The sequence below is a fragment of the Gadus morhua genome, chromosome 16, assembly GCF_902167405.1.
Source record: "Gadus morhua chromosome 16, gadMor3.0, whole genome shotgun sequence".
NCBI lineage: Eukaryota > Metazoa > Chordata > Actinopteri > Gadiformes > Gadidae > Gadus > Gadus morhua.
Window position 1 is genome coordinate 7789848 of NC_044063.1, and position 12500 is coordinate 7802347.

Here is a 12500-nt window from a genome sequence, read left to right on the forward strand (position 1 = left end):
TGTATATATCATATCACGGCCAAAAGCTGTGTGAGCCTCCGGATGGCCGTAGGGCTGGGAGCTCTCTTCGAGGGGTTTGTTTACCGGTGTTTGTTTACCGGCGTTGCTATGGTTACCATGGTTACCGGTCTTGTGTGTTTTTATTATTTGGAATCTAATAAATGGGTCTAATACTTCATTCACTGCCTCTTCCGTGGTCATTACAATATTATGAATAGACTGCGTTGGGTTCTCCGACGTCTCTCCCTTTGTTGTTTAATTAACTAAAAGAGCCATCTTTGACTGTCTTAAAAAAAAAAAAAAAAGTTGTAGTACTTTTCTAAGTTAAGACAGTTAAAGATGGGTCTTTTAGTTCTTCAGTTGTACCAACTGCAGTATGTCAAGGACTTTAGTTTACATGCATGTTTCTTAATAAATACATTTGAAATCAATTCTTAACTTTAGTTTTCATTCTTACATTAGAGTAATGGCATGTAATGTTTTAATAGTATGATGTCATGTTTATAAATATTACTGTACATTGTGAATATTGCACTGATGCTTGATTTTTTGAAAATCGTGAAGAAAATCGAAATCGCAATATCTGCCAGAAAAATCGCAATTCGAACTATTCCTGAAATCGTTCAGCCCTAGTGTGTGTGTGTGTGTGTGTGTGTGTGTGTGTGTGTGTGTGTGTGTGTGTGTGTGTGTGTGTGTGTGTGTGCGCGCGTGCGTGTGGATGTGTGTTGGCTCCTACAGTGACTCATATAGCCAGAAGCCCTTCTTTAGACCCTGACCTCTTTGTGTGTGTGTGTGTGTGTGTGTGTGTGTGTGTGTGTGTGTGTGTGTGTGTGTGTGTGTGTGTGTGTGTGTGTGTGTGTGTGTGTGTGTGTGTGTGTGTGTGTGTGTGCAGGTCTACCTGGGGAAGCAGGCCTGCCTGGCTCCATCCTGATGGTTGCCGGGGACGACGGGGCGGCGGGGGAGGCCGGCCCCCCAGGGCTGAAGGGAGAGACAGGGATGGCAGGCGCTGACGGACCTGCGGGGGCTGTAGGCCTACCAGGGGTCAAAGGTCAGCTACCTAATATACAACCTAGCATATATATATATATTAGTGCTGTCAATTAAACGCGTTATTAACGGCATCAACGCAAACCTATTTTAACGGCGTTCATTTTTTTAACGCGCGATTAACGATTTTTTTGTATTGTTTTTCTTTTTCTTTTTTTTTTTTTCTTTTTTCTTTGGCTCAAAACAAAGAAGCAGTAGCCTGACTGCTATGTTCAAGGCAGTATGTTTGTATGTTCCTCGTTTATTTGCACTATAGGCTTTTTTTTTGTATCGTCCTGTTTTGATCAGTATGCCAATGTTGTTATCAATAAAAAAACATTTGCACAAGGCAAGCCGATGCACTTCTCCATGTTGATAAGATAATTAAAATTAGAAAAAGTAATTGAACAAAGAAATCAGGGGATATTTAACATAGAAAAAAAAAATGATGACATTAATGTGATTAATCGCGATTAAATATTTTAATCGCTTGACAGCACTAATATATATATAATATATATATATATATATAGAAAGTATTCTTTATTATTATCCTTATCATTCATGTTGTTTTTATGAATAAATGTCTTATAATTGTTATTTCATTGTTCTGATGGTGGTTCTGTGTTTCAGGGGGGCCTGGGGCCCCCGGTGCCATGGGGCTCCCCGGACATCAGGGCTCTCGAGGGAACTGTGGGCCCCCAGGGGCCGCTGGAGACGCTGGGCCCCCGGGCTCCACAGGTCGGTCCCCACACAGGGCTAGCCTTTCACAGGGGCTGCTTATCGTTTTAGTTCTAGTACTAGTAGTAGTGGAGTAGTAGTGTTTACCGGTTGTGGTTTATAATTTGTGTAGTTTTATAATTAGTTTGTGTGGTTTATAATGTCAGTATTCACCAGATGTGGTTTAAAGGGTCTAGTAATAGTACAAGCATTAACCAGATGTGGTTTATAATGTCTAGTACAAGTGTTACTATTTGTTTTATCCAGATGTGGTTTATAAAGTCTAGAACTACTATTACTATTCGTATTAACCAGGTGTAGTTCACATAGTCTAGTACTAGTATTACTATTTGTTTTATCCAGATGTGGTACTAGTATTAGTATCATCCAGGTGTAGTTCACATGGTCTAGTACTAGTATTACTGTTCGTGTTAGTATAGTAGTACTAGTATTAGTATAAAGCGGACGTGCTTTCCTTGTGTTCCAGGTCCCAAAGGGGAGCGAGGCAGAGTGATCCCTCCTCCCCAAGTCTTCCCGCCCAGGGGTCCCGCAGGTCACCCGGGGGTCCCGGGCCAGACAGGTTCTCCTGGCCCCCCCGGAACCACAGGCCTCAAGGGGCCCCGAGGTCAGAGCGTATCTGTGTGTGTGTGTGTGTGTGTGTGTGTGTGTGTGTGTGTGTGTGTGTGTGTGTGTGTGTGTGTGTGTGTGTGTGTGTGTGTGTGTGTGTGTGTGTGTGTGTCTGTGTGTGTGTGTGCGCAAGAGATATCCTTACAGTCTAAATTAACAGTCCAGATTAAAATGACACAAACCATCTAGAAAAATACTCTAGATTGGAAATACATTTACAGTCTAGATTAACAGTCGAGATTAAAATGACCTCAACACACTAGGATAATGGTCTAGATTGAAATATGTAGATTATTTATACATGGAGATTAAATACATACTGACAGTCTATCATTGGTTCTCAAACTGTGGAACGTGTACCATTGGCCGGACACTTGCGCTATTTAGTCGTACTCGGAGGAATCTCCAAAAAAAATGATATAGAAAGCAATATAATTATTTCAAAACATTATACTATCAAAATATATCAAAAGTGCGGACAGGAGAAGAATATTTCGAGCAGAACTGTAAAAAACTGAGGGGGACGACAGTGAACGGGCAAGGGTATATGGTGATGTTCGTAATGAATCCATGAAACCATCGCATCTCATCTTACAAACGAACACGCAGCGCTGAAAGACAAACCAGTGGATTGAAAGTGGAAGAAAATGTTAAGGATTGAAGCAGTCCAAGTCCACGATTCAAAAGTCAGGAACAAGACAACTGCGCACCTCATCACAATGTTTTGAGAACCACTGGTCTAGACAAACGACTACATTCAAGATACAGTGTAGAACAGTCTAGATTAAAATACGCTGACAGCGGTGTTTGCTGTTCCAGGACCGAAAGGGAATCCAGGAGCCGCCGGGGGCGCAGGAAGAGCCGGGGCCCGGGGCCTGGATGGGCCCCTGGGGGAGGGAGGAGCCCAGGGGGAGAGAGGAGTGGTGGGAGCTCAGGGTGAGGAGACCTGGGCTCTGTTTAATGATGGTTTATTGATCGTTATTGACAAACAGTGACTTATCCTACATAAGCCCATCCACTCTCATTGACATACATGAATGATATGAATAATCAACTCACATACGTTATAATATTCTACAAATTTGTATTTTATTTCAAATAAAGATTAATATTCTACGGATTTGTATTTAATGTGAAATTTGTATTCTTTCTGTTTTGGATGTTATGGAAACGTAATGCATTCACTTGAGAAAATAAGGATTTTTATATTTTTCTAATTTGTATTTCATATTCTTCTAATTCCCATATTACATTTCCATTTTTTTTATTATATTCAATTATATTGCCCTCTTTTTTTATGTTCTTCATTTGGATTTTATGCTCAAACATTTAAAGAACTAACAGTTATTCTTATGCATTATGAATCTCTTCCAGGTCAAACTGGTCCAGCAGGTAACCCTGGTAACCCTGGACCTATCACAGCCTTCAGAGCTGGCTTCCTGTTGGTGATGCACAGCCAATCAGAAGCCATCCCCTCGTGTCCTGACGACATGGCAGCTCTGTGGGTGGGGTTCAGTCTGCTGTACTTGGAGGGCCAGGAGAAAGCTCACGCTCAGGACCTGGGTACTACATACACACTCATAAAGATATATACACACTCAGGACCGAGTACTACATACACACTCATAAAGATATATACACACTCAGGACCGGGTACAACATACACACTCATAAAGATATATACACACTCAGGACCGGGTACAACATACACACTCATAAAGATATATACACACTCAGGACCGGGTACTACATAGATTACACACTCATAAAGATATATACACACTCAGGACCGGGTACAACATACACACTCATAAAGATATATACACACTCAGGACCGGGTACTACATACACACTCATAAAGATACATACACACTCAGGACCGGGTACTACATACACACTCATAAAGATATATACACACTCATAAAGATGTATACACACTCAGGACCTGGGTACTACATAGATTACACACTCGTAAAGATATATACACACTCAGGACCTGGGTACTACATACACACTCATAAAGATATATACCCACTCAGGACCTGGGTACTACATACACACTCGTAAAGATATATACACACTCAGGACCTGGGTACTACATACACACATGTCGATATACAGACTTATATAGATATACACACACTCAGGACTTGGGTACTACATACACACGCATGTCGATATACACATACACAGTCATAAACATATATACATACAACCATATAGATACACACACGTTCATATACATACGTATATACCCATACACATTGAATGTATTTGTACATATGATGTATATGTGTGTGTTTAGGTCAGGCGGGCTCGTGTGTGCGTCTCTTCTCCACCATGCCCTTCTCCTACTGCAACATGGGCTCCTGTCACTACGCCAGCCGCAACGACAAGTCCTACTGGCTGTCCACCACCGCCGCCGTGCCCAGCATGCCCTTTGAGGGCAGTGACATCAGAGCGCACATCAGCCGCTGTGTGGTGTGTGAGGCGGCGTCGCCCGCGGTTACCGTGCACAGCCAAGACCCCGCCCCCCCAAAGTGCCCTCCGCACTGGAGGAACCTCTGGGTGGGGTACTCCTTCCTCATGGTCAGTACTTCCACTATACTACTACTATACTACCACTTTACTCCTTCCTCATGGTCAGTGCTTCCACTATACTACTACTATACTACCACTTTACTCCTTCCTCATGGTCAGTGCTTCCACTATACTACCACTTTACTCCTTCCTCATGGTCAGTGCTTCCACTATACTACTACTATACTACCACTTTACTCCTTCCTCATGGTCAGTGCTTCCACTATACTACCACTTTACTCCTTCCTCATGGTCAGTACTTCCACTATACTACCACTTTACTCCTTCCTCATGGTCAGTGCTTACACTATACTACCACTTTACTCCTTCCTAATGGTCAGTACTTCCACTATACTACCACTTTACTCCTTCCTCATGGTCAGTGCTTACACTATACTACCACCTTACTCCTTCCTCATGGTCAGTACTTCCACTATACTACCACTTTACTCCTTCCTCATGGTCAGTGCTTACACTATACTACCACTTTACTCCTTCCTCATGATCAGTGCTTCCACTATACTACCACTTTACTCCTTCCTCATGGTCAGTACTTCCACTATACTACCACTTTACTCCTTCCTCATGGTCAGTACTTCCACTATACTACCACTTTACTCCTTCCTCATGGTCAGTACTTCCACTATACTACCACTATACTACCACTTTACTCCTTCCTCATGGTCAGTACTTCCACTATAATACTACTATACTACCACTTTACTCCTTCCTCATGGTCAGTGCTTCCACTATACTACTACTATACTACCACTATACCCCTTCCTCATGGTCAGTACTACCACTATACTGCTACTATACTACCACTATAATACTTACTGATGGTCAGTACTACTACTATACTACCACTATACTACTTACTGATGGTCAGTACTACTACTATACTATCACTTTACTCCTTCCTCGTGGTTAGTACTACCACTTTACTATTACCATACTTTAAATACCTAATGTATAATAATAATAAATGGAATTTATATAGCGCTTAATATGGTGCTCTAAGTCATATGCATAATGTTTGCCAATCATGGGTAAATTATAAAAATATATATGAATCATACACATACGATTCATATATATATTTCATAAACATGAATATATTAATATATATAAATCTTACACATTCATGTAAACATAATGAATATATAACATTAATATTTAACATGAATAAGTGTGAATGTATATGATTCCTAAACATGGACAGGGTTATATCCATATGAATGCATCACCTATATGAGTACCTCTGACTCTATCTCTATGATTGTGTCCCAGCACACGGGGGCGGGGGACGAGGGCGGCGGCCAGTCCCTGACCTCCTCAGGAAGCTGCCTCCAGGACTTCCGGGCCCAGCCCTACGTGGAGTGCCAGGGCCCCCGAGGGACCTGCCACTACTTCACTAACATCTACAGCTTCTGGCTGACCAGCACGGCCCCGCGGGCCTCCTCCCCGCCCGCGCAGACGGAGCCGATGGTGCTGCTGCAGCCCTGGCAGCAGAGAGCCACCGCAGGCCGCTGCAGCGTCTGCATGAAAGACTGACCCCCGGGTCCTCCTCCACCTCCACCTCTGACCTCCTCCTCCTCTGACCTCCAACTCTGACCTCCTCCTCTGACCTCCACCTCTGACCTCCACCTCTGACCTCCTCCTCCGACCTCCTCCTCTGACCTGCTCCTCTGACCTCCCCCTCTAACCTCCTCCTCTGACCTCCTCCTCTGACCTCCACCTCTGACCTCCACCTCTGACCTCCACCTCTGACCTCCACCTCTGACCTCGACCTCCTCCTCTGACCTCCACCTCTGACCTCCACCTCCTCCTCTGACCTCCACCTCCTCTGACCTCCACCTCTGACCTCCACCTCCTCCTCTGACCTCCCCCTCTGACCTTCACCTCTGACCTCCACCTCCTCCTCCTCTGACCTTCACCTCCTCCTCTGACCCCCGGGTCCTCCTCTGAACTCCACCTCTGACTTCCTCCTCTGACCTCCACCTCTGACCTCCACCTCCTCCTCTGACCTCCACCTCCTCTGACCTCCCCCTCTGACCTCCTCCTCTGATCTCCACCTCCTCCTCTGACCTCCACCTCTGACCTCCTCCTCTGACCTCCACCTCTGACCTCCTCCTCTGACCTCCACCTCCTCCTCTGATCTCCACCTCTGACCTCCTCCTCTGACCTCCACCTCCTCCTCTGACCTCCACCTCCTCCTCTGACTCCTCCTCTAACCTCCTCCTCTGACCTCCACCTCCTCCTCCGACCTCCGCCTCTGACCTCCACCTTCTCCTCTTCTGACCTCCACCTCCTCCTCTGACCTCCACCTCCTCCTCTGACTCCTCCTCTAACCTCCACCTCCTCCTCTGACCTCCACCTCCTCCTCTGACCTCCTCCTCTGACCTCCACTTTCTCCTCCAATGTGTGTTCTCCGTTGTCAAAGTCACGTGACTTATGTGTCTCCTTTCTAGACAGATCTGCATAGAAAGGTTATTCATGTTAATCCCGTTGATTATAACTGTCTATGGTTAATGGAGTCTATACATGTCTTGTGAAACATGCTAGGTCTCATGTGGCCTAAACATGTCTAATATATCATGCTATGTCTATGGAGACTATAAATGTCCAATATAACATGCTATGTCTAATATGGCATGCCATGTCTAATGGTGTCTTAACATGTATTTTATAACATGCTATGTTTTGGTGTCTATACATGTCTAATATAACATGCATATGTGAAATATGTTTCTTATTTAAAACATGTTGTCTTATGTAAACACTATGATAGACCTGATGAACAAATTTGTTTTTTATAGATGCGCGTTTCGTCATTTCTTCCTGATGTATTAAAACATGGAAAACTTGAAAGGACAACTACGGTAATAAGGCCGACCATGAAGCACCTTGTAGAGGTTCTGGGGGTTCTTTAGGATCATATAGCAGACCTCCTGTGTTTAGGACCCATTAGCAGAGGTTCTGGGGGTTCCTTTAGGACCCTTTAGCAGAGGTTCTGGAGGTTCAGGTGTTTGGACCCTATGGCAGAGGTTCTGGGGGTTCAGGCCTTTAGGACCCTTTAGCAGAGGTTCTGGGGGTTCCTTTAGGACCCTTTAGCAGAGGTTCTGGGGGTTCCTTTAGGACCCTATAGCAGAGGTTCTGGGGGTTCAGGCCTTTAGGACCCTTTAGCAGAGGTTCTGGAGGTTCCTTTAGGACCCTTTAGCAGAGGTTCTGGAGGTTCAGGCCTTTAGGACCCTTTAGCAGAGGTTCTGGAGGTTCCTTTAGGACCCTATAGCAGAGGTTCTGGAGGTTCAGGCCTTTAGGACCCTTTAGCAGAGGTTCTGGAGGTTCCTTTAGGACCCTTTAGCAGAGGTTCTGGGGGTTCAGGCCTTTAGGACCATAGAGCAGAGGTTCTGGAGGTTCAGGCCTTTAGGACCCTTTAGCAGAGGTTCTGGAGGTTCAGGCCTTTAGGACCCTTAAGCAGAGGTTCTGGGGGTTCAGGCCTTTAGGACCCTTTAGCAGAGGTTCTGGGGGTTCCTTTAGGACCCTTTAGCAGAGGTTCTGGGGGTTCAGGCCTTTAGGACCATAGAGCAGAGGTTCTGGGGGTTCCTTTAGGACCCTTTAGCAGAGGTTCTGGGGGTTCAGGTGTTTGGACCCTATAGCAGAGGTTCTGGGGGTTCAGGCCTTTAGGACCCCCCTCACTCCTTTGTGATGCTGAAAAGGAGCCACAAATATAAATAATGTATTTATTTTCTTTCTATGTTTTGTTACATTAATTTGGATCGTATCGAATTGGTCATGCATCAATATAATTATTTTTGTTACTCCAATCTTGTTTGCGAGTATTGAGTGTCACCCGTAGGTCACTTGTAAGACTAATTAGTCACTTTGGATAAAAGTTTCTGCTAAATGATTACATTTAAATGTAGCTGGGTGGTTGACGTGACGCCAGCGTTCAACTGCATAAAAATAATGATGCCATTTGTTAAAGAAATATTTTTACATTTTTAAGAAGATTTAGTTTTTTGTGAACATACATTTATTCATAATATTTAATATTAATTTGTCTTAAAATTTCAATTAATCTATTATTTTGTCCTATTTTTAAACATAAAATGTAAAAAAAAAAACATGTGGTTTTATCCTTAATAAAATTAAGAAAATAAAATCATGTTCAAAGTATATTATCAGAGAGACCACAGATGTCTACTTGTCTATTCTAGGTATATTCTTGGTTTATTTACTTTTTGTAACTCACAGTTTTAAGATATCTGCGTAGTCTGAATAATTCTAAAATGAATTGCATTTCATGGTGTGGGCTCTCCCCCATGATTAAGAAATATAACAAACATTAATGGATTTCCACAAGGAAATGGAGAATTTCAAGTTAGTATTGACACGGGATAATGATTCCGTGAAAGTACATCGCATTTTCATTTCATATAAAATGATAGTGATATTCACCAGATGACATATTAAGGGCGCTACTACAGAAATTGTGTGAAGTGTTCTACGGTTCTAGGGTTATGTGTTCTATGGTTAGGGGTTCTAGGGTTAGAGGTTGTGCCCATAGGTCTTCTAAGGATAGGGGTTCTACCATTAGCGGTTCTAGTTCTACTATTTTACCTTTAGGGTTAGGGGTTGTAGGGTTAGGGGTTTGACCATAAGGGGTTATAGAGTTGGGGGTTATACGGTTAGATGTTCTAGGGTTCCATGGTTAGGTTTTCTACAGCTCTAGGATCAGGGGATGTTAAAAATTAATAGCAGGAACAGTTCTAAATCAGGTAGAATACACTCAGATTATTTCCTAGGGTTTCAGTAAAATCCGCAGAGAGGGTTGTAACTCAGTCTGTGGTCTTAAGATGTCTCTTTAGCAGTAGGGTTGATATGCCAGAGCACTGATGCTATTATAAATATAATTGCTATTTCTAACAGAAAACATGGCCATGGATAAATCAGTGAAAGTGCTAAACTCGAGAGCATGAAGACACCAGGCAGAGGAATGGTTCGTATAGCATCCTACCATGGAAATAATAATAACACCGTGACGTATCTCCATGAGACCCTCGAACTGAACGTTCAAGGAGGCTTGACATTTAACTTAATGTACTGTTACCATGGAGAGCGTGACAGGCAGGGAGACAGACAGTCAGACAGACAGACAGACAGACAGACAGACAGACAGACAGACAGACAGACAGACAGGCAGATAGACAGATAGAGATAGACAGACAAACGGAGAAAGAATAACAGCTAGAGACATAGAGGCTGAAGACGTGTTTCTAGCGGATGGGAGAATCGAGGGAGTGTTTGTGTTTGTGAAGCGGGAGGAAGGGTGTTGTTTGCTGGGTGGAGCTGAGACTGACCAGTCTGTTGGCAGATCGCTATCTTCTTTTCTCCGTCTCCTCTTCACCCCCTGTCTACGCCGACCATTGAAATCTCTTTTCTTTCTGCTCAACAAAGACGGTAGGAGACCATCGCCTGGTGCATCTCCTCCGCCGTCTCGACTGTTGTGTCGCGGTTTGGCTCGGAGGCTTCGGGAGGACGAGGAGGAGAAGAGGAGGAGGAGGAAACGATAGGAGGAGAACAGGAGGAGAACAGGGATGTCTCGGAGGCGAAGCCAGCCGCACTAGATGTTGTCTCACTGCCCCAGAATGAGCGTAGCGCTGCAGGATCTGCGGAACACAGTGAGTAGCGTCGTGTTCTTTCTCCTGTGATGCTGTGCGGGCCCACTGTCATACAAACAACATGTATCGCCCACCGTATCCACATATACAAACGTATACTGTACACAACATACTATATGCTAAAAATATGTAAGTAGCTATACTACACACATGTTGAATATATATAGGCCTACCTACACAATATACACGTATATTTATATATACTAAACACAACATGCTATATATCCCTACTTCAAATATATTTACGTTTACTACACACGTGTATATTATAAACATACAACATACTATATATAGCATGTTGTATGTTTATACATGTGTGACACATATTGTCAGCATATAGGCCTACTATATACACACATATTTCAATATACTATCAAAAACATATATACTATATACACATATATTGTCATGTATTATACACAGCATATACACTAATATAGGCTACACATATTTAAAAAATATACTACACACAACATATACACTATGTAAGGTTACACACATATTAACATTCACCATATAGGCCTTTATACATTTACTTACATATAGCCTAGTATTCACAACATAATTGATGCATCTATATTTATATGTAGTACACAGCACCTATATCCTAAATACACATATGCCTACATAAACTACAAAAGCACACTGATTGGTGGACAAGGTTTCCCTGCATGTGTTACTGGGCGGTTGACCGGATCACAATCTGTTTCCAATCCGAATGTAAACGAGAGGCGTGACGTCACTAGGGGGCGCAGCGGTGCCGGGTGGGCTTGTTGTTGTGTTCTCCCTTAGGTCCGCCTGTAAGCGAGTGCGCAATGTAGGTGTGCATGTGAGTGGGCGTGAGTGTGCGTGTTAGTGAGTTTGCATAAGAGTGTGTGTGCATCTGAGTGTGCGTGCATGTGAGTCTGCATGTGAGTATGCACGTGAGTGTGTGCTTGTGCATGTTAGGCTTGTTAGTGTGTGTGTGCAGGTGAGTTTGCATGTGGGTGTGCATGTGAGACTGCAATTAAGTGTGTGTGTGTGTGTGTGTGTGTGTGTGTGTGTGTGTGTGTGTGTGTGTGTGTGTGTGTGTGTGTGTGTGTGTGTGTGTGTGTGTGTGTGTGTGTGTGTGTGTGTGTGTGTGTGTGTGTGTGTGTGAGTGTTAAGAGTCTGTATGCTTGTTGTATGAAAGCTACGATTGGACCATGCTGCTGATGTCAAACAGAAACTCTGCAGTGATTGGCTTGGAGTGCCGCAGACGTCATTTTGTCCTCTGCTCTTAATGATTGACATACAACCCATTGTGTGGAAGGTTGGCAGTTAAATAACCACTTCCCTTTAGCTGGGAACTAGGTGATGTCATGCCCCCCTCCCTTCCTGCTGTGTTCCCCATGAGAAAAGCCACGCTATCCCCTTAGTTTACACCCACTACTATAGCAATATATCACCCAGCAGTGCAAATGAATCATATCATCTATCCCTTTGCCCTTTAACACGTCTTTAATCTCTTAGCGAACACCTAGCTCGATAGTACTCTAACTTCGGGCACTATTCATCTTGCACTGCAGCAATACTTTACCCTCTTTATTAAGAAGCTCTTCACTATCATCTAGCACTACAACACTTTACTCTCTTTGTTAAAGGTTGGGTATGGAATTCGCTTTTTTGGCCATTTTTGCAGAATTACTTGAAATCCTTATCATAACCCACTTACAGCCACTGAGTTAGAAGTACTGACATGAAAATTAAACAAGTCAATCATCTGTGGGACGGGCAGGGCTCGAAAAACTCCAGCCAATGATTTCCAGAGCCACCGAGTTGCATTGGACAGTAAGTACGTCAATCAAACGGTCGTACTGCACTCCCCCTCCCCCGCGCCCCGCG

General features: G+C 43.6%; 2 protein-coding genes across 2 annotated transcripts in view; both read left to right on the top strand.

Annotated features, from left to right (window-relative positions):
* The window catches only part of col4a4 (collagen, type IV, alpha 4), a 33219-nt gene extending 26659 nt beyond the window's left edge, over positions 1-6560 (top strand). The window contains exons 38-44 of the mRNA XM_030380871.1: positions 893-1048; positions 1660-1767; positions 2234-2371; positions 3193-3339; positions 3748-3936; positions 4679-4962; positions 6244-6560. Coding sequence (XP_030236731.1) covers positions 893-1048; positions 1660-1767; positions 2234-2371; positions 3193-3339; positions 3748-3936; positions 4679-4962; positions 6244-6507 — 1286 coding nt within the window. The 3' untranslated portion in view covers positions 6508-6560. The remainder of the gene's footprint in view (positions 1-892; positions 1049-1659; positions 1768-2233; positions 2372-3192; positions 3340-3747; positions 3937-4678; positions 4963-6243) is intronic.
* A 3496-nt stretch (positions 6561-10056) lies between these two features.
* Positions 10057-12500, top strand: part of ece2b (endothelin converting enzyme 2b) — a 16054-nt gene continuing 13610 nt past the window's right edge. Inside the window, exon 1 of the mRNA XM_030337200.1 lies at positions 10057-10637. Coding sequence (XP_030193060.1) covers positions 10584-10637 — 54 coding nt within the window. The 5' untranslated portion in view covers positions 10057-10583. The remainder of the gene's footprint in view (positions 10638-12500) is intronic.